Raw genomic sequence first — 22827 nt, 5'->3', positions numbered from 1 at the left:
GGGAAATCATGGTGGAGAGAATGCATCTGCTTTGCTTGCTTTTTATAAATGTACTTTTACGCTAGGCTTCCACAAAGTGAAACACCTCACTTTTTGCTTTGGGGGCAAACCTGTCACCTTGCTCAAAAGTTCAAGTGCTTAAATGAAGGTCTACAGTGGTGTTTTTGCCCCGACCAGAGGCGTTGAGAGAGTTTTTTTTATCCGTCTGGCCCCGACTACTTTCATGTAACATGTAAACAGCAACCCGTGTTGATATAGATACAAATGGTCGCCCATACATCTTTTAATCATAAACATGTTTTCATACTACGTGTAGCTTTTAGCCTCCACCATCTTGGTCAAACATTTTTTGTTATTCTCCTCTTTTTTTGTTATTCTCTTTTGTTATCCTCCTCTCTAGAGAACATCACATACCAAACACATCACACACTGAGCTGATTGGTTCTCTTATGGTCCACATTTGCATAGCCACTGATGTCAGTGGTTCCAACTTTTGGGACCAGCAAGTTTGGGGAGCTGTGCTGGTGCCAGCTCTTTGGCACCGGCACCGGTATTTTTTCAGTGGAAATGCATGGCCTCGGTTCTAGATTAGGCACTGGTACTGCGGTGGAAAAGGCGTGTTTGTGACCAGCTTTGCATGAATTCCGGTATCTGGTGTGTTGAGGTAGGGCAATTTTGCATGAACTCTGGTATCTGATGTGTTGAGGTAGGGCATTTTTGCATGAACTCCGGTATCTGGTATGTTGAGGTAGGGTGTTTTTGCATGAACTCCGGTATCTGGTGTGTTCAGGTAGGGTGTTTTTGGGAGAAGAACCAGCAGAAACACAGATAAGATCTGCTGAGGTTATGCGTACCTTTCTGGTCCGTCACATGAATGGTATGCAGTAGTGTCAACTTACTCAGCTTGCCTGTAGATGATGCACGTTTTATTACATTTCTCTCCAGAATTTAATGATATATGACCATTTAAGAGGGTTTTAAGGGAGATGGGCTGATTGAGGTTGATTGGTTATCTCCATAAGATATTGTGGCTCATTTTACAGTGTGTTGCTCTAGGTTGTTTTTGCCAGAGCCTGTGTGAAATGAAAAGTGCTGATGTAGCAAGGGCTTTTGCTACCGGTGCATGTTCAGCGTCTCCTTCTTCAGCAACTCCTCACTCCTCTTTTAATCTCCAACCCCTTTACCATTCAAAGGGATAATCTGGGACTAGCTCTCTGTCGGCAAGGGGGTAAACCTGTCTGGAGAATACTAATCTGGAACGGGAAGCTGACCGTTGTGCTGCAAGACGGATACACACACACACACACACTCACACACACACCGTCTGACAGCACCGTGTGGTTCCTATTAATTCCTGTCAGCATTTCTCAACGGAGAGTGCATCAGAAAGGACAGAATCCCTTCAAGTCATTTCTTGACGCGTTTCAAAGTACTCTGTGGACTGTGTGTGTTTGGATTTGATTGTTTGAAAAAGGCTCTTATTTCTCCTTGTTAGTGGTTGTATGCCTGTGGAGCAGCCGTAGACTTCACTGCCTGTGTGCTGAAAGCTTACACACTAAGGACAAGAGAAAAAAAAACTGTAGCCCTGTGGTTACTGAACAGTTTCCCCTGTGCTACCCAAACACCACTGGTCCTCAGCCGTCTGAAAGGCCAGCCAACCCAGTTCTGATTAAAACAGAGAAATAAAGATGGGATTGACGAGTCTTGACCTCTGTTGTGTGTGTGTGTCCAGGGGTCTCGTTTCTCACTAAAGACCCGCGTTACCATACAGCAGACAAGCTTAAACATCTTTTTTTTTTTTTTTTAGATAACCATTCTGCTGGGGCCAAATAAATTGTAACAGCTTGTTTGGTATCCCAGATGAAGCCTTGTTTATTATGAAATTATTCTTGTGATTTTTTTCCCCCTCCTCCATTAAAAAAGCTCATTTGATATTTTCTCTGCATACTGAAAGACACTGTGGGGGGAAAAAAAAAATCAATAACACACTTACTGAAGGTACTTTTGTCTAACCTGACTTCTGCTCCAGTTTCCCTCCACAAAACGATGACCCCGAAGAAGGAACCTCTCGTCCAGTAAAGTTCCTCAATGTTTGTTACTCTTATTATCCCAGGGTAAATGAAAGAGCCCACCTTAGTCTCCCTCCACTGACGTTTAGGCTTTGTGTCAGCAAAGTCACTTCTACTGATGTCAGGGAGGTTGACTTTAAACATAACATTAGAGAGGAAGACATGGTTTTAAAAGGGCTTCCGAAGCACAATGATGTCTTGCAGAATAAACCGGAACAGCAGGTTAACGTAGTAATTATTAATGAAGGTAATTATAACTTGGTTACTGTAAGAGAAACTGTAGAGAACAGTAGAGGAAGGTTTACACATCAGTTGAGAGCAGTAAAGACAATAGCAGTCCAGTAGCTGAAGAGAGGAGTAAAGTATAATGAGTGTGATTGCACAGTCGAGCCCATAGCCCTGTGGACAGTTTTCTCCTCTGTTGATCACGTGCCCATTTTGTGGCGTAGGTGTGTAATGCTGTCTGTCTTTTTTTTTTCTTTGGGGTATGTTTTGGTTTCAGGTTTCACACTTGCACTCTTTCTGTAGCACTGTGTGTGTGTGTTAGAAAAAAGTAGTGATGTAATATCTGTTTCTGGTGTAGTTTGTGTGTGAGATTGTGTGTGTTATTTAGACTTTGGGCTTAGAACACAGTGACTCGGCCGAGCTGTAGTTCCATTCTGCCCCCCCCCCCCCCCCCCCTTTTCCCTCCCTCCTCCCTTTTTGTCCTTTTCATGTTGAGATGGCGTCTACAGTGCTGAGGGGAGTCTCCAGATACTCATTAGTGAATTACTGAAGTCTGGAGTCATGCCAGTCACACAGGCACCAGTGCTGCACAGCTGCCATGGGAAAGAGAGAAGGAGGGGGGAGGAGAGAGAGAGAGAGAGACGGAGAAGGAGAGAGAGAAAGAGGTGGATGAAGGAGGCGGAGGAATAAGATAGAGGTTGAGATTCAGGAGGGAGGGTGGAGAAAGAGGAAAACTTCTTTTTTTTTTTTTCTCCTCAGTCCATTGTTCAGCTGTGGATGAGTTCAGTCTCTGCCCATTCTCTAATCCTCTCCATACAGTCACTGTATGGCACTTTTGTTGGGCCTCAAACACCAAAAAGAATGGATTATTTTGATGGTGGAAACTTTTTTTGTAGGGAGTTGTTTTTTTTTCTCTTTCATTCATTCTTTCATTCTTTCTTTCTCTTTTTATTTCATTGCCCCCCCCCCCCCCCCCATAACAGTATTTAGAATTTGAATGCGTGTGAATAGAAGCCGTGTCGTTAGGATTGAAAGTTTGACTAACTGCGTTTGACGAGGTAACAGTGAGCGGTACCAACGCGTGCGCGAGTGCGTGTGTTCGTTGTATGGTATTTTTTCTGTACGGTGTTTCCCCCTTTTCTAATCCCTTCCCCGTTTCTCCCCCACTCTGTCCCGTCAAGGAGGTGAAGGTAAGCCTGGGGGGGAAAAGCCCGACTAAACTGTTGTTCCTAGGCAATGACAGAGCTGAGAGAGGATGAGAGGTTGGTTAACCTGTAGTCAGTCAGCACTTTCTCTGGGGACCCATTTCAGCCTAACTGTCATTAGCTGTGTAAACAGAATCAGAGTCACATAGTATTAACTGTAGGACCTTATCTTCTTCATACTGCCATACTGTGCTTACATTGTCTCCTGTCAGAAGACCATGTTCTCACTGTCACTCAGTGGCTGTTCTCTGTCAGTGGGCAAATGTGGAAGTCTCATAAATTCCTGTCCTTTTATTTTTATGAATCCTGAGACAGGATATCTTTCTCGTAACGTCACGTTGTTTTTCTTTCTCTGGGGAGAAATATTGCCCATGAGGTCAAAGTGTCCGTAACGGAACCAAAGAGGTTATTTTTGTCTGTGCAAACCGTCACACCTTTACCCAGGATTCGTCTCCAGGGCAACCCCAACCATGTCAGACCAGAAATTGCCTGTTTTATTGAAGAAACCTTAAGCTCCAGTGTCAGTGACCTCAGGCAGTTACAAGACTCAGATATTGCCTACAGCTTGTAAATGCCTCAAACCAGTTCACCATCCAGTCAGTCTCCAGTACAGTGAGGGCCTGTGGATAGGGAGGTGGTTTATTAGTTGTGTATGAGTTAGACAGCGAGGCTGTTGTTTAGGCCTTAATCACCTCCTGCTCCTCCTTCTTTTCCCTCTAGTCCTCTCAGTACACCCCCACCTGCCCCCATCACCCCCTTTCAGTGTGAATCAGATTGTTTTGTGGACATAACACTCCCTGGCTCACATTAACAAAGCAGTGATAATATCAAAACACAGAAAAACCCAACAATGAAAAAAAACATCCAGTCAAAGCGCTTGATAATGTGATGATAAGAAACTCTCCTCTCTCCTTCCACCTGTCCCGCTGTCTCTCTCATCCATGTCTCCAACAGCTCCCTCCAGGCAAACCCAAGGCAGTCTAGCCCTCTAATCCTCCTCTCCCTCCATCAGAGAGTGAGAGAGAGCATGAGATGAAGAGGGGGAAAAGGGCAAGAGGGAAGAGTGCATGCTTTACTTTTAGTTACGAAGTATTTGTTACTGTCTTGGAAGGTGTTTTTTTTGGGGGGGGGGTGGGCACTCTGCCTTGAATAAGTCTCATCACTCAAGGTGTATGTGTGTATGTATGTATGTGTGTGTGTGTGTGTGTGTGTGTGTGTGTGTGTGGATGGGCTATAATTAGAATCAGTCTAAACCAAAGTGTCAGCAACCTTCTCAGTTTTCAAGACGAGCGTCTGTGTTAATACGCATGTTTAATGGCCTTCTTGTTAAAACTCCAGAAGTTTCTGTGATGATTAAGACACAGAAACGGTCACGTTTCAGACTCAACCTTCAATGCAGAGAACAAGCGATCATTCTTTTTGTCGACTTGTTGTTCTTGTTCTTTTTTTTTTTTTTTTAATAATTGAAGTAAAGCACTAAAAAAACAAAACAAAACAAATATGTTTGGCAGCTATGTTATATTTATTCAAAGGATTCTTACCTTTGGTTTGAAAGTGAGAGGTGACATATTCTGAGCAGACAGAAGAGAGAAAGTAAGAGAGAAAAACTAAAAGCTTTAGAAAGAGGTATCATCGCTGACCTTGGACAAACAGCCCAGTCAAGTTTCAATGCCCCCCTCTCTCTCTCTTTCTCTCCTGCTCTCTGTCTTTGTCTGAAAAATGTTGTGGATTTGGAAGGATACCCTTGAAGAGCTCTCAACTTGTCGGACTCTTGTCCAGACCTGCACGTGCTACAGGCTACAAATGAAGATCACTCCATGGTTGATTTTCTGTGCACTGTTTTGCAGGTTAGAAATTGAGCGTGTAATGACATCAAAATTAGTGGGGGGTGGGGGTGTCCTTAAATGTGATCATTTTGAAAACTTTACCCATTACTAGAGTACACTACTACTAGAGAGCAGGATCTTAAAACTCCACTGGTTCCACTGACCTGGTGATACTGCTGAGCGATGGTAGAAATATCCAGAAAACTGACACAGAGACTCTTAAAATTTCAGGACTCACACACTCGTCTGTCATGATACTGGCTTTAAGCTTGTTATCCATGGATAGATCAGTAGTTACTGTAACTGTGAACAAGAAGAACCTCAATCAGCCAGTTTGTATAGCCCAGTTTTTCTTTCTGTCCTTCAGAGGGATAAGGCCCACACTGTTCTGATTAGCCGCGTGTTACCTTAACCTTTTAAACGCGGTTGAGCTGTTGACTGTTATTATTCAATGCATATTAATTACATTACTACGATTAAATTCAAGCAAATAATGCTACCTGTGCCGTAGCAAGAATGTCAAGTTAATCTTTTTTTTTTTTTTCCATGCGTGATCTATTCAGGAGTTTGTGTCTTAGCAAGCAAAGCTCATTAAGCAAAGCTTTTTTTTTTTTTTTTTTTAGACGGTGATACTTTGATAATCAACTTGTTGTCATTAAAAAAACCAGTCATTATTTCCTCGCTTGGTCTCACCCTATCTGTCGTATTTACGCTGTGTTTATTAATCTCTCTGACGCACTCACACACACTAAGAGGGGTTTGTCTGTAGACCTTTTCTGTATACACAGACATTAATAAGCATTGGAAGCCTTATACAAGTAAATCTGTCTCACATATGTCTTACTCTGAGTTTGACGGAAAATGTTAGTTGGCCATCTTGGCTAAAACAACATTGACCTGCTGATATTTCACAGACTGAGCGCTTCCATCAGCTTTTGGGATGTGTTTGTAAGCCGTGTTTAGAATTCCTAATGAAAACCTGGGAGGCAGCATGCGGCTGTGAGCTTTTCCTGTGGTACAAGATTATTGGGTCATTTCTTTAAGGGCTGCTGTCGTAATGCGTGGGAGGGAGATGGGTGTTGGCCTGAGCGGATGGTGTGCCAACCAGAGAGACTTTGCCAGTCTGTAGGTTCGGTCTGTCTGGAGAGGGCCTGAAACAAGAATTGTGTGTTTCAAGAGAAAGTCTTGAGGAGTGTGAGAACTGTTTTCCTTTCCTGGTGTGTGTTTGTATGTCACAGTCTTAGATAACAGTCTGTATGTGTGTGTGTGTGTGTGTGTGTGTGCGCGCTTTGATTGAAACTGCCTCAGAGTTCTTTGTTTCCTGGAACGGTATGACAGAGAGAGGGGGGGCGGGGCAGAGCACCAGAAGAGAGTGGGCCATGTTTCTGTAGATGTCTGACAACATGAATGTTGCAAAAGACAAGAGTTATATTTCAAGGAAGGGAATGATTCAGAGAGAGCATCAGAAAAGAGGGAGTCCTGTTTCCCAGTGACGCAGTCTGAGAGAAGTGTGTGTGTGTGTGTGTGTGTGTGTCCACGTGCTCCTCAGACATGATAAAATCAGCGTGAGTAATTCATTATCTTCTGAAGACGAGTGACTAAGGAGTGACACACATCACAGCAGTGATTTCTCAGTTAGGCTCTGGCATTAGTTGAAAACAGGAGATCAGTTTGGAACAGTTTCAACCCACACATATGTCTTTCTGTCGGTCCCTTCAGAAGATAAAAGCAATCTCTTTCTTCTCTCTCTCTTTCTCTCTCTCTCTCTCTCTCTCTCTCTTTTTAAACTGGAGAAAGACGATGAAACCAAATTGGCCTGACAGCCTATTGCTTTTTCCCTTTTTGTTCTTTGCCTGTGTCTGTAAAGATAAACTTGAACTTCCTGTGCTCCACTACAAAGCTTAGTCCTGTCTGTTATTTCAGTAGAACATATATATATATATATATATATATATATATATATATATATATATATATATATATATATATATATATATATATATATATGTGTACACCGCTGACCTGTGGCCCTAGAGACTGGACCCCAGTGCGTGTGACATCTGTTTCCATGGTTACACACACTCAAAGAGCTGTGTTGTGGAGGCAGGATTGCTTATGTTTGCGTTAGTGATTTTTATTTGCTTGTTCTTAGCATTTAATAGTATAGCCCTGTAACAAAGGATATGTGGACTCATTTAGCTTACAGAAATACACTATTGAATCCCACTGTTCCACTGGAACTGCCACTTCAAAACTCTCTCTCTCTCTCCCTCTCGTCCTATACGAAGACACTTTCAGATGCTGTAGTCACACACACCTCTCTTGTTTGTTCTTACATAGTCACCTGCTTTGGGTAATCTCTGTCCTTCCACCCAAACACCCAGAAACACACACACACACACACACACACATAGAGGAAGATCCAGATGTAGAGAGGCTAGTCTTTTCTCTTAGCCAAAGCAGCTTTAGGACCCCCTGCAGTGCTAACGCATAGCTGTCTGTGTGTGTGTGTGTGTGTGTGTGTGTGTGTGTGTGTTTAAGGAGGGGTCTAGACAGGCTGAGCCTCTTGACCCCAGTCGTCTCTTAAACACACACACACACATACATACGAGCATCTCTTGGCCAGCTGCCCTGGTAGAGAGGGAGCACAGATTGGGTCAGGGGCTAATTACACCAACATGTTGTGGTGGTCATGTGATCTTACACAGACATTACGTGCAGGCTCATGTCAACATGAAATAGCAGGCGCAATGACAGTAAGCTACGAACTGGGCAATTATTGATCCAGTGATATTGACCAGTGGAGCTTTACTGTTACTGTGGACTACAGCAGTGATGTTCTACTGGAGTTAGCCTGGGCAAAACCACTAGAGAAGCAAGGGCTGTCTGAAACGTGATCTTATTGATATCTGCATGCTTTTAAAGCGCAAGCAATGCGTCAGACAAATTAAGAGACAGAAAAAGAAACCTATATAGCTTTGAATATAACTTTGAGACCAGCGAAGCCCAGCGTCACTCTTAAACGCCCGGCTGGTTTAGAAAGGGTTAAACATAAACTCTGCACGATTGATTTGTCTAGGAAATGGAATCAGGACAAAGGGTTCCGTAAACAGAACTCGACTCAGAATCATATTTAAAAAAACAAATCTCCACCTTTTTCGGTTTTGTCATGTCAGGATCCCTGCGTAAGCTCCCGTTAGAAAGCGTGCGGCTTGAGAAGACGGAGATAACAGGTGACATTTTGTCAAAGCGCTCTCTTTCCCAACGCTTGGTTTATGTCATTTTTTCTTTCTTTGTGTGGTGGTTTGGCAGGGATGAGAGAGAGGGGGGAATCTGTCATGCTTGTTCCTTTTAATGCTTGACGTGTGAGCTCTGTGTGTTTCTCTTGGGACTCCTGCAGTACATGTACAGTTGTGTGCGTGAATGCGTGTGTGTGTGTGCTGGTGTGCGTGTGCGTGTGTTTGTGTGTGTGTGTGTATGCATGCGTGTGTGTATGCGTGTGTGCGTTTGTGTGTGTGTGTGCGTGTGGGGAAATGTGGTACTGAAAGTAAAGTCTCCCATCACTCTTCCCTTGTGGTGATTGCTCCGAGAGTTGGAGACCTGGAGACAAAACCTTTTTTCTCCTGACCTCAGTTTTGTTTTTGTTTTTTTCCTTCTCAATCTAAACTCTCCTCTGTTTCTCCATCCCAATGTTTTTGCACAATTAGTTCCCAATTTCTCTACTCAATATTCATACCAAACTAGTATTATAAATAACATAAAAGGCACTGGATTGCAGCTTCACTGGTTAAACTGATGGCTAACATTAATATGTCATTACAGTGATGATGAATGATTTTAATCATTGTGGAATATGTCAGAGAAAATAACACTCTCAGAGAAAATAACACTTTCAGTCAACCCCCTCCTGTTTATTTTGTTTGTTTGTTTTTTCCTTTCCGTTTTTTTTTTGTTTTTTTGTTTTGTTTTGTTTTTGAAATGCACTGCCACTCTCTCTCCACTCTGGACTCTATAAACTGCTCAGAGATAAACAGGCTAATTTTGTCCTGGAAAATGGCATTCTCAGAAGGGAGTAGACATGGCCATTAGGAAGTGCAGCGAAAATGCATTAATGACATGATGCTAACGCATTACAGAGTGGACTCACTGGTGTGATTAAAGCCCAAGTCATTCACACACACACACACACACACACACACACATCTGTGCCCACAGTGGAACATGCAAAATTTCAAAAGCAAAACTCTGAAACATGTTTTTTTTTCCCTCTCCACATCATTTTCTTTATTTCTCCTCTGTGTGAGTGAGTGTGTGTGTGTGTGTGTGTGTGTGTGTGTGTGTGTGTGTGTGTGTGTGTGTGTGTGTGTGTGAGAGAGAGAGGGAGGCAGGGAGGGAGAACAACAGTGGTGTATCTGCAGCTGTAACGGCCACTTGCCAGTGCTGTGGTGTGATATGATTAGCAGTGATGTTTTAGTGTCTTTCCAGGCTCGATCTGTGAGAAGATCTGTGTGTGTGTGTGTGTGTGTGTGTAAGACTGAACAACTTCAGACAGAGTTCAGTGAAAGAGTTGTGTTTGGCAGCTCCTGAAAACTTCTTGGCCTCTATGGTTTCGTGGGGAATTAAACTCTGTGTGTCCCGGCTGGTTGACCTTGAGAAAGGCAGTTTGTTCCAGTTTTATTTGTTTAGAGCTCTGAACAAAAAACATTTTCACAAAGCAGCTTAACAGAAGCCCAAGGCTAAGGCTTTCAGTGAGCATGCCTGGAGAGACAGAGGAAAACTTCCTCAGGCTTCTACAAGAATACAGCTGTAGAAGAACCCTGATTTCAGGAGTAGAAGTCCATCCTCCTCAGGTTGACTCCCAGATGAGAAGAGTAAAACATCTTTTACCTGAGTTAGAGTTAATTTACCCATGAAAACCGCTGAGATTATGAAATATTTTTCCTTAGTGTAGATATTGTGTGTGAGTGTGTGTGTGTATTGGGACTGAAGGTTCTTAATGAGCCATGTGTAGACAGACTATTTGTCCTCTGTGTTTTTAGGAATGATGAGCTGAGATGACCTTCAACTGGGGCATAACCAGTAGCAGAGCAACCCCCCCCCTCAAAACCCACTCTCTCACACACACACATACACACAAACATGGGCATACCCCTGGGAACGCAGTGCTGTCTGTGTACATAATCTCTTGGCTCCCCACCCCCCCAACACACACACACACACACACACACACACACACACACACACACTGCTTCAGCAGGCATGTGCGCCCCCTGCCACCCAGAGGAGTTCCAAGAAGCCACAGAAACCTTTGACCTTCTTATACGACTGTTTACACAAATACAGCATGGATAGAGAGTTAGAGAGAGAGGTTTTACTGTCTTTGTGAGAGAAAAGAAAATGAGAAAAATCTGCATTTTTATTATTTTCTGGTATTGATGTTTCCTGCGGGACAATACGTTTGATTAAAAATGACACATGAGGACAACAGAGATTAAAACAAGAGAGCAAACCAATAAAGGCATAAGCACTGAAGAGAGTGTGTGTGTGTGTCCTGATTCACACACCAGCACAGCTCAGACCCAGACCTTTTCCTGGAGCCGTAGTCTGTGTGTTGTTTATTTAAAGAGGCGGGGTGTGTGTGTGCGTGCATGCGTGTGTGCGCCTGTGCCAGAGCACTGGATTTTTTTGGCCAGTGTCCTATCCAGTGCCTTTTCACCCAAATTACAGGAAACAGTCGCGACTAATGACCTCCCTCTCTGCGCACACACACACACACACACACACACTTATACAGAGCTTAGAACGTTGGAACATACCGACTTTATTTTGAAATGCACATACACACAAAGATCAGAACACAACAATGCATACATACAGATACATACACACATACATATATACAAATCCATACATACATACAAATCCATTGCTGTATACACACTCAGAGTGGCATAGCTTAGCTCTTACTCGCACGCAGATGCAAATGCCTGCACAGCGTGGACACATCAATGCATTCACATCCCTGCTTCCCAGCAGGCGTACACACACACACACACACACCCTCTGAGGGTAGACAGCTTGTCTGTTTCCTCAACACTCTGTGGACTGTGGACAGGCAAGAACACATAACATAATGAGAGTAGACTTAGACTTACTTCTCGCTCTCTCTCTCGCTTGCTCTCTCTCTCTCGCTCTGTGTGTGTGTGTGTGTGTGTGTGTGTGTGTGTGAGAGAGGGTGTGGGGTCTTGAGAGGCTGGACTCTTGTCGTAAACTTTCTACCCTCTGCTCATTGCTGCTGCACTGTGTGTGAAGTAGTGAGATGGGGAGTTGAGAGCATGGTGTTTTAACAGCTTTAATGAGGAGACCTGCAGTGTCCAAACACAACCAGAGCTCCTGCACACTCTGCCAAGTGTGACAGCTTGAGTGTGTGTGTGTGTGTGTGTGTGGGGCAGTGGTCTCAGGGACACAAAGCCCTCCCCCGGGGCTATCCAGCACATTCACACAGTCTGGGGCCAACACACACACACACACTCACTCAGATACACAGAATAAAGCATGGCCCCATGCCTTCAGCGGGCCTGACATGGTGTGGACAGTCTGCTCTCAGCCTGGCTATTTGCATGACAGAGACAGGGAGGTGCTGAGAGGCAGAGAGACAGAGAGAGATACGGCACAGAGCAAAATGCGGAGGATTAATCTCTCTCTCTCTCTCTCTCTCCAGTGTGAAGTGTGACCTGGCCAGTGTGTGTGTGTGTGTGTGAGAGAGAGAGAGAGAGAGAGACTGGAGGCTCATTTTCCTTAAACTATTCCCACCCCCACACTGTTGTCATCACTGACTTACTGGAAGCTCCATAATAGAGTTGTGTGCGCGTGCGTGTGTGTGTGTGTGTGTTCATTCACTGGGAAGCAGCAGGTGCAGAGAGCTGAACCCAGGTGTTCTGTTGTGTGCAGATAAAATGGGGGGGGGGGTGGGGGGGCTCCATTATTTCACCTGCTCTCATATTTGATTTGTTTCATCTCTAATGTCCTCGAAAACAAAAACACATAAAATCCACACCACACACTTTTTCATAACTCTCAAAAACTATCTGTAAGAAATCCAGCCACAGAGGAAAAACTCACACATTGTTAATCTTTCCAGACACTTGTTCTTACCTTAAGACGGCCCTGAGGATGAGAATATGATATGTTTCATTGGCTGTGATGTATAATGTTAAAGATTATAGGAGTTAACATCCTCAAAGCTGTAAACAGTGGGGTTTGTGTGAGGCTGTGGTATTTCTCGAGGTAATACACAGATAAAAAGATGACTTTTTTTTTCCATTAAAGGGGAGTGCTTAGGAAGACTGCTAAGAGGTTTAAATAGGATGAGCTGTTTAATAAGGGTGAACTCTGACCCCTTAAAGAGGCTTGTGCGGCTTAGGAGACATATTTATGTAGAGACATTTTAGTTTGATTTGTGTGGGTTTATTTATTCTTTTGGTGATTTTTGTGTGTGTGTGTGTGTGAGATATAGATTTTGCTCTTAGGCATGTCTTTCTTCTTACTTCAGTCACAGTTGCTTTTTGCTGCTGGTGAGAAGAATTGCCTTGTGTGTGTGTGTGTGTGTGTGTTTTTCAGATATGATGGCCTGGAACTTGGCTCAAAGAGCAGATTGATAAGGCAAATGTGTTATAAAACTTAAGTCTCTCTCTCTCTCTCTGTCTCTTAGCTGCTCAGAGGGATGTGGTGGAGTGTGCCTTTGCTGACCAGCAGCAGCAGTACCTAGAGCAGCGTGCTGTGGGAACTGTGGATTTGCGGGCGTCTGGAGAGAGTAATAACACTATTCGCTGCAGTAAAGGCAGCCGCTGCTACGGACTATGGGGCAAAACAAGAGACGGAGACATCCGATTGGTCAAACAAGGTTAGAATGCACGCGCACACACACACACACACACACACACACACACACACACTAACTCACAGCATCTGCTTCATTGCCTTAAACTCTCACATAGTGTCAGCCTCTGGAGACTAAACATACTCACACAACCTTTGTATACCAAATATGTGCACACACATGAACAAACTCTCTCTCTCTCTCTCTCTCTCTCTAACGCAGTTTGTTGTGTTTTGCTCTCAGGCTGTTGGACTCACATTGGCGATCAGCAGGACTGCCATGACGACCGTTGCGTGGTAACAACCACACCTTCTCATATCCAAAATGGCACCTATCGTTTCTGCTGCTGCAGCACTGACATGTGTAACGTTAACTTCACTGAGAACTGGGTTCCTCTGCCCACCAGTGCCCAGCCTATACGTGAGTCTTCACTGACTGTCTTTGACTCCTTAACATGCCTCCCTCTCTCTCTCTCTCTCTCTCTCTCTCTCTCTCTCCCTGATTTAATCTCCCATACTCTCCCTAAAACATTAACCATTAACTTCTAAACTCCCTCGTCGTCGCTACGGTGACCAAGTCCTTGTACTGTTTGTCTCTCTGTCTTTTGTCTCTCCCTGTCTCTCTCAGCCTAATGCTGTTATCTCACTCATCCTCTTAACTCCTCTCTCTTCTTGTTCCTCATCATAAAGCATTCTCATGTCTCTTCTTGTCTTCTCTTGTCCCTTTAACAGTGCGCATTGAACACTGAGCGGTGATATGTGTTTAGGGACTTGATCACAGTCTGGCTCTGTCAGATAAACATACTGCTCTTTAACAACCTACTGCTAAACAGAACATTTGTACTGGGTTTTTTTTTGTGTGTGTTTGTGCATATAGAGGCAGTTGTCCTTGACTGTCGTAGAATCAGACGAAGTCACAAGTCACTCTGTATAAACTGCCAGGCGCACAATACAGAGAAGAAAGAACAGTTTTTTCTTTTTCTTTTTACAGTCTCACATTAGTGAGATAAAACCAGAGCCCTGACAGTCAAATCTCTGAGGAGAGAGCTCTTCTCACCCAGCTCAACAGGGGGACTGACTTTTCAAATGCTTTCATCTCGCACCCTCTTTACAAAAAAAAAAAAAAAAAAAAAATCAAAATCCAGGGCACGTCTCAAGAGAAAAACAAACAAATGGACAAAATGTTCCTCTTGTGCAACATTTTAGCAAAGAAAAACATTGTTGGAAGAGTCCTGTACGTCTGGGGAAACTACTTTTCCTGCGGTGAAGAAATGCCCTTTTCCTTAATGAGAAGAGAGGAATCTCATTGTGTTTGTATGATGGGGGTCTCCCTGTTGTTTTGGGGGGCCCAGATTGGGTAAACTGGGACATGGCTAAACTTTTAAGAGAGAGACTTTAGTCTCAACCAATCAGCTGCCTCTCTTAGACTGTTGCCTGGCAGACAGCACAGATGATTGGTTCTTTTTGCCCAATCTGTATGGCTCAGCCCCTCCTCAGTTCTCTCTCACGCTCTCTTTCTATCTCTCGCTCTCTCTCTCTCTCTCTCTCTCTCTCGCTCTCGCTCTCGCTCTCTCTTACTCACTCACTCACACAACACATACACACACGCATACACACACACACAGAAACAATTTATGTTAGCACTGTAAAAACACAGAGAGACATAGGAAAGATGTAAGTTGGGTAATTACTAACTTTGGGTTCTTGTCTTGTTTTACATATGAGTTTCAAAGTTACCTGCTCGCTGTTTTAAGGATGGCATAGAGGACCAGGTATTTTTCATTTGCTGTAGATACAGATTTTACACCTGTGAGTCCACTGAGTCATCACCTCTAATTTAGGAGAAACACAACCCAAAAGTCATTGTGTAATGTAGATGTCCTGGAAATGCTTTTGTTACCAGCCCCATCCCTTTGGAGAGTAGAAAGATCATTTTTTCATTGGGGATAATCAAGAGATTTCTCCGAGCTGAAGCCTTAAACCAAGGTGTGATGTTCAGTCTCTGTGAGAGAAGTATGAAATATGAATCTTCTCTTATTTTTGTTTTTTTTCCAAACTGAAAGTCATGCAGTATGCCTCACCAGGGAGCTACATATTCCTATATATCACAGTAAACAAACAAACAAACAAAAGAGAGACCAAGCAAAAAAAAAAGACTGTAAAAAAAACAAAACACAACTCCACATTGCCAGTATAATACAGACTTCAGAGTTCAAACCAGCGCTTTACAACCTTTACAACAGATGTTAAAATAAAACTTCAATCGAGAAATAATTTTTTAGCGTGCAAGCGATTATGTTTTTAAAATGTACATTTGAGTGGGTGGACCTTAAATAATAGTGATCACCTTAAATAATAAAATGAAAAAATTCCATCTGTCATATGTTTAAACTTTACATCAGTAAACAGATTTTCAGTTTCGATTCTGTTCATTTCTGGTTTTGATGGTCCTGATTACATAAACTTGTGCATTTCTGTATAAATGGGAATAAGTTACGATAACCGCAGATTTGCCCATCAATGGCCATGGAGTAATAACAAAGTATCGTTTGTGATGTTGTGGTGATGTAGTCCAAGCCCCTCCTCGAAAGCGCTATATCATATCATCCCACGGGTGTGTTGGAGCACATGGACATTCCATAAATGAAAACTTTTGAGTTAGTCAATCATGTTTGTCCATATTACTGCAGGGAAGGGTAGTACAAGTGCCAACAACTGAAGAATCAGAGTGTTGCGTTACCCGTAATGGAGCACAGAGTAAACAGGCTGGCGGCTGATTCTGTATGCTCTGACAGGTAGTTTTTTTTGTATCAACATAAAAACTGTGAAAAACTGTGAAATGAGCGGCTTAAATTTTAGGAAACAGTTTGCTTACACGGGGATGTCATTCCTCGTCACTCTCCCATTTCTCCTTTCATTAACCCCCCCCCGAAGCATAAGCCCATTCTCTTAAGTTGAGAGTAAGACTCCTGTCGACGGCGAGAATTTGATGGAGGAGGTGGAGGTAGTTTGACTGGGTGAGGCAGACAAACAGAGATGCGCTCTTACTGCAAATGCACACAGAAGCACCGTGCCGTAGGCAAGCTTTAGGCTACTTCAAATCAAATTGAAAAGTAGTGCAAAAAATACACACACACAAACACACACACACACACACACACAAACACACAGACAGCCCTGAAAATGTTGTGCTGGGGATTTTCAGAAGCAGTGGTAGGGCAATTGTTTTGACAGGCCTAATTATCATGACTGTACAGGACCAAACAGCCATGAGGCTGTCTCTCTGTCTAGCATCCCATCACTCAGCCTCTTATTGTGAACATTTTTACAGCACATCCTTCTCAGGTGTACAACAGAACATCCATCTTCTCACCCAGAAGACTCCAGCATGTTTCCTCTTGTTGGATTTGTTAAAACTTACCTTACACTTTTTGTCCAAACACACCCCTTTTGTGTCAGTCTGCTTTACAACAGCTACCTGGCGCGTGTGTGTGTGTGTGTGTGTCTGGTATTGGTTTTGTGAAGATAGTGCCTGTTACTGAATGAATGAGCTTCTTAAATTTGCTGTAGCATTGCGGTGCTGTGGTTTCAAGGATCCACAGCACGATCTCAGTCACTCCTTATTCTGTGCAGCCTGTCTAATGCTGTTTAATATGACTGTGCATGCGTGTGTGTACACATAGACACGCACAAATATATATATGTTTATACATACATACACACGCACACACACACACACACACACACACACACACACATATATATAATCTGATTAATTAATCTAGCTGGGGCTTTTATTGTAAAGTTTAAATAAATTTAAACAATTTATACAGAAATCATAAATCTCTCTCTCCCTCTCCTTCTCTCTCTCTCTCTCTCTCTCTCTCTCTCAGTTTTTGTCTCGTATATCATTAACATACTCCTTTCCTCCATCTATTTTAGCAGAACCTAAACTCTAGGGGAGAGAGTGAAAGAAAAAAAAAATGTTCTGCCTAATTAAAAACCTGTTTGTATCCAAAAGGAGGAAACTAGACTGAGCTTTTTACATTCCAAAGAGCTTCTTTTTTTATATACATTGTGTGTGTGTGTGTGTGTGTGTGTGTACACGCGCGCTCATGTGTGAACACGCAGACGTTCCAAAGTGGAAAGAGGCAGGTTGGTGTCAGGTTACACCACAGTGTTTTGACTTGATTAACACACCTCAGTGAGACCTGGGAGGGTGTTTTAAATAGTTTTACAAGCCATTACAGTGACAAAGCTCTGTGTGTGTGTGTGTGTCTGTCTGTCTGTATTGTGTTGGGTGTGGTTTTAATGGTTTGTCTATTTCACCTCCATAGTATAATGACTGTATTTGTGTCTGTGCTATTACAGAACATAGGTTTATTTGTTCGCAAGTTGATATATGTCCTTATTTGAGTTAAAACGTGTGGGTGTGTGTGTCTGTGCATGCTTGCGTGTGTTTGACAGGAGACAGAGGGGAAAGATAATCTTATATTTTCTATATTTACAGAATTCGTAGTGCGATGCTCAGGCGTCTTTTGTAAGGAAAAGAGGATTGAGAAAGAGAATAGTTACTGAAGCTGTGGACTGAAACAGTGGCTCCTCAGGGCAGTGTTGAATTTTGGTAAACGACAGGCATAACTAACACACAAACACACACACTATCTACAGAAACTGTGTGTGTGTCCATGTGCTGTGAACTAAGTGACCAGTGTCAGGCTGTAAATCTGATACACAGGTATAGACACACACACACACACACTCTGACAGAGTTTGTGTCACTGGTGTGTGAAAGCATTGCTTGACTTTTAATGAAAGTCTAATCTTTGTCCCAGAGAGCACGTCTCACAGTAATAGAATCCTGTACAGAGAGGAACTAAACCTGTGTTCACACTCCTTTATTTATTCATTTATTTATGAGAGAGAGAGAGGGGCAGGTGGGGTTCGGGGGGTCGAAAAGCCCCCTCCAGCAGACACGACATTTGTTTGTTTATTTATTCTTTATTAAAACAAACGGTTTAAAATGCGGACCCTGATTATCGAACACGAGAGTTAATGGTTATTTGTGTAGAGCAAGCCAACCTTAGAAATGACAAGAGACAGGAAGAGGAAGACAATTGGATTTACATGAATCACTCTGGAAGGCAAATGTGAAGCCCCCTTTTTTTTTTTTTTACACACATGAACGTTGAGTTGGCATATAGAGAATGGTATTGAGACAGACAGAAAGCCTGTGTGGGAAAGGAGGGTAATGAAAGATTGCTGGAGGTGGAAAGAGAATGAGAGATGAGGAATGCGGAGGAGAGGAGCGTCAGCCGCGGAGTGACGAAGGGCAGAGGAAGAGGAAGTGGAGTGGGAGTGTGTCTGGAGTCAGACAGTCAGCCTCCAGAACAAATACTGTTGGCTCCACCACACGTAAACAAAGAATGTGTGTGTGGGTGTGTGTGTGTCTGTTGAGAAAGAGAAAATAAGGGAGGTTGTGCTAACATACATTTCTGAGCGTCTGCCCCTCTGTGTGTGTGTGTGTGTGTGTGTGTTTGAGAGCAATATCAGGATCGGTTTGGCACTAAGGCTTGGATTTCATTTATTGATCTTCCCATAGACACCTGAAACTCCTCTGCAGTAGAATCAGCTAGTGCTGCAGTTACTCTGTGTGTGTGCGCGCGCGCGCGCGTGTGTGTGTGTGTGTGTTGAAGCTTTTCTACAGTCATCTTTCAATGACAGGTCCAAACCTCTTTGTTGCATTTTTGTCCTAAAAGGGATGTGGATGCTCCAAGGTCCTGTACTGTCTTTGATTTCACCCACATACATGTGCTCTCTCTCTCTCTCTCTCTCTCTCTCTCTCCTACACACGCACACAGAGATCAGTGTGTGTGTGTGTGTGTTTGTGTGCTTGTGCACGAGTACAAACCATACACTGCATCTTTATTGGCCTTGAATATCAAACTGGGTCTTTTTTCTGTCATTGTCAAACATATGAAGCCCTTAAAACCCAGCATTAACATTCTCTCTCTCTCTCTCTCTCTCTCTCTCTCTCTGTGTGTTCCTCTCAGACCCTCCTCCTCTGTATCGTGAAGAGACAGTAGTGATTGCCTTGGCATCTGTCTCTGTGGTGGCAGTCCTCATTGTGGCATTGTTCTTTGGGTACCGCATGCTAACAGGTAAGAGAGACAGAGAACAGATCTTTTCAATAAGTTCAGTGCATAGAATATAGTGGCCACGCTCTCAGTCGACTGCTGCCTATGTACAGATATGTTTATGGTTCTGGTTATTTCTTCCCACCACTGATACCTGTTGGTTTTCAGGCTAATAAAGATTGATTAAATGAAGGAGAAAAACGAACCTAAGCAGGAAGACTGACATACGTCACTGGAACATGATTTGACTGTGTGTCTGTGTGTGTGTGTCTGTGTGTCTGTGCGTGTGTGTGTGTGTGTGTGTGTGTGTGTGTGTGTGTGTTACAGGAGATCGTAAGCAAGGTCTCCATAACATGGATATGATGGAGTCAGCAGTGTGTGAGCCATGTGTGGATTTGGACAGTCTGAAGCTGTTAGAGGTAAGTGGATATCACCGTTGTCGTTTCTTATATTTTTGTAAACTCTGGCTAGTTAATTATGTAACACTGAGTTGGGTAAAAACATGTCTTTTGGTTATTTGTTTCAGAATCGCACTCGCGTCTTTTTCTGCTAGGCTTTAGCGTCACCGCTAATATTGTGATTCTGGTTTTCTTTCTCACAGCTTATTGGGCGTGGGCGTTATGGCTCCGTGTATAAAGGCTCTCTGGACGAACGGCCGGTAGCGGTGAAAGTGTTTAGCTACGCTAACCGACAGAACTTCGTAAACGAGCGAGCTATCTACCGAATTCCGCTTATGGAGCACGAGAACATCGCGCGATTCATTGTGGGAGACGAACGGCTCACAGCGGACGGGAGGATGGAATACCTGCTGGTTATGGAGTATTACCCTCACGTGAGTAACAGAGACACACACACACACACACACGCACGGTCTTCAGCTGTCCTTGTCTCCGTGGTCTGCTGGCTCTGCTCTCTGGGCTATTTCTGTCAGACCGGGCAATGGAGTCAGGTATCAGGCGTGCGCTGTGATTTCTAAATAGATATTTCTGTCCATCATTCTGGTGGGCTGGGATTTCAGGAGCACTGTGTCCTGGATGTTACCTTTTTGCACTCTCTTGCTCCCTCTCTCGCTCTTTCTTTTACTCCTTCTCTCTCTCTCTCGCTCTCTTTTTCTTTTACTTCTTCTAACTTCAAGTTCAAGTTTATTTAAAGCCCAATATCACTGTTTACAGTCTCAAAGGGCTTTACATGCCCACAGGATTACAACAACCAGAGCAGGGTGGCACCCCCTGACTTGATCCTCATAGCGGGCAAGAAAAAACTCCTCAAAAAAAACAGATGCGAGGGAAAAATAGGAGAAATCTCTCTTCTTTCTCTCTCTCTCTCTCTCTCTCTCTCTCTCTCTCTCTCTCTCTCGCTCTCTTTCTTTCTCTCTCTTCCTTTTACTCCTTCTCTCTTATCTCTCTTTCTTTTACTCCTCTCTCTTTCTCTCTCTCTGTCTCTCGCTCTCTTTCTTTCTCTCTCTTTCTTTTACTTCTTCTATCTTCTTTCTCTCTCTCTCTCTATCTCTCTCTCTCTCTCTCTCTCTCTCTCTTTTTCTTTTACTTCTTCTCTCTTCTTTCTCTCTCTCTTTTTCTTTTATTCCTTCTCTCTTCTTTCTTTCTCTCTCTCCCCCTCCCCCTCCCCCTCTCGTTCTCGTGCTGTCTTTCTATCCCTCTGTCTGCTGTGTTACGTGGGTCATAATAACACACTAAGGCAGATGATGTTTGAACTTCCTGCGCTTAGAAATATGCAGACTCCTGCCATACACTAACCTGTTTTGTCACCTCTCCTCCTCTGCTGTTGTGTTTGTCAGAATAGAGATGTGCTTATTGTTGGTCACCCTCCTGTCGCGTGCTTGCTTAATGTGCTGGAGTGGTCACACAAAATGCTGAACTCTCCTCCAGTCAGGTTTTAGAGCAGAGGACACTCTGGGTCTACAATAACACTTTTTTTTTTCTCCCTGTTTTACTGTGGGCTTGTTTTTGCACAAAATGTGTTGCTTAATAGCATCCAGCTTCCAGCTGAATGAGTAGACTTTGTTGTTTGATTGTTGTTTGCCTGTGAATTTTATGTACTATTTACATACTGTTGTGGATAAGAGAGTTCCCTGAATGAATAAATTGGCAGCGTTCTGGGGAAAACAGCTCACTCCTGTGGGAAAAGACCAGCTCTGTGCCTCATGTACAGTGAAAATGAATACTGAATGTGCAGAATGACTTCAGTTGAGAGGAGCATTGTACTCTTGCTGATGAGATTGTCTTTGGAATGTGTTAGTTAAGGAGGAGCAGTGAGATGTAGTGAGAAGATGTAGGATGGGATGGAGGAGAAGGAACAGGAGCATTTCAGTTAGGAGGTGCAGATGGAGGTGAAGATTTACAGCAGAGTTGCACTGTGGAATCAGTGGGGAGGTGAAGTTAGACGTTGGTGTGTGTGTAGAATTACAACTTGGCATTTAGGATTTGCGTTGTAACATTACATCATCTCCACAACATTGCAGTTGTGGAGAGGAGTTACAGTCTCTGTGTGTAATGTAATGTATGACCTGTGTGTGTGTCCTCAGTGTGCACACCTGTGTTCTCTGTCTGTAACTGTGTATGTTACAGACTGTGTATCTCTGTGTTTTTGAATGGGGTTCTCTGTGTCGGTATCTGAGTGTGCAGACAGGTGACTGACTGTGTTGGAGTCTGTTTAACTGTGGAACTGTTTGTTTGTCTGTGTTTTATTTGAACAGGGATCTCTGTGTCGGTATCTGAGTGTGCAGACAGGTGACTGACTGTGTTGGAGTCTGTTTAACTGTGGAACTGTTTGTTTGTCTGTGTTTTATTTGAACAGGGATCTCTGTGTCGGTATCTGAGTGTGCAGACAGGCGACTGGGTGAGCTGCTGTCGTCTGGCCCACTCCGTCACCAGAGGCCTGGCCTACCTCCACACAGAGCTCCTGAGAGGAGGTAAACACACACACACACACACTCACACACTCACACACACACACTCCAGACTTGTTTAAAGTGGATTCATCCAGAAGAAGTAAAAGTTAAATAAAAACAAACTCAGTTGGGCACCGGAAGAGTTGTAAGTAAAGTATGAGGATGGGTCCAGTAGCCTTCTACTCTAGGCCCATGGCAGTATAGACTGGTATAAAAGAGGAGAGCACTGAGAGAGAACAGAAAGAGTTGAACTGGTGTAAGTCATGAAAGGCATGCGGAGGAATGTATCAGTAGGTATCAGACTCCAGACTCATAACCCTCACACAGAGCGCTGTTATTATGCGCTCCAAACAGTTTTAACCCCAAAATGCATTCTAACCCAGCAAGTTCCTCCAGGGTTACTGCCGCATGGCACCGGTCCAGCCTTACAAAAGAGAGGTTGTTTCTCGTTAGACGTAAAATGAAATAAACTACGTTTAAGTGCAAGGTAGATGGTGAATAGTCCAGTGGTGAGTCAGGTCTTTGGCAGTGTAAAGTGTAGTGTTTCAACCCTGCGGGAATGCCTCCGGAAACCACAGA

General features: G+C 43.5%; 1 protein-coding gene across 2 annotated transcripts in view; it reads left to right on the top strand.

The window, feature by feature from the left end:
- The window catches only part of bmpr2b (bone morphogenetic protein receptor, type II b (serine/threonine kinase)), a 37790-nt gene that overhangs the window by 7846 nt on the left and 7117 nt on the right, over positions 1-22827 (top strand). For both annotated transcript variants that reach the window (XM_030785923.1, XM_030785927.1), the window contains exons 2-7: positions 13037-13228; positions 13448-13624; positions 19257-19364; positions 19668-19759; positions 19942-20172; positions 22155-22269. In XM_030785923.1, the coding sequence (XP_030641783.1) occupies positions 13037-13228; positions 13448-13624; positions 19257-19364; positions 19668-19759; positions 19942-20172; positions 22155-22269 (915 nt within the window). The remainder of the gene's footprint in view (positions 1-13036; positions 13229-13447; positions 13625-19256; positions 19365-19667; positions 19760-19941; positions 20173-22154; positions 22270-22827) is intronic.

Source organism: Chanos chanos, chromosome 10 (assembly GCF_902362185.1).
Source record: "Chanos chanos chromosome 10, fChaCha1.1, whole genome shotgun sequence".
In the NCBI taxonomy this organism is placed as follows: Eukaryota; Metazoa; Chordata; class Actinopteri; order Gonorynchiformes; family Chanidae; genus Chanos; species Chanos chanos.
The sequence above is the reverse complement of the archived record's forward strand: the minus strand, read 5'-3'. Positions and strand labels throughout refer to the sequence as shown.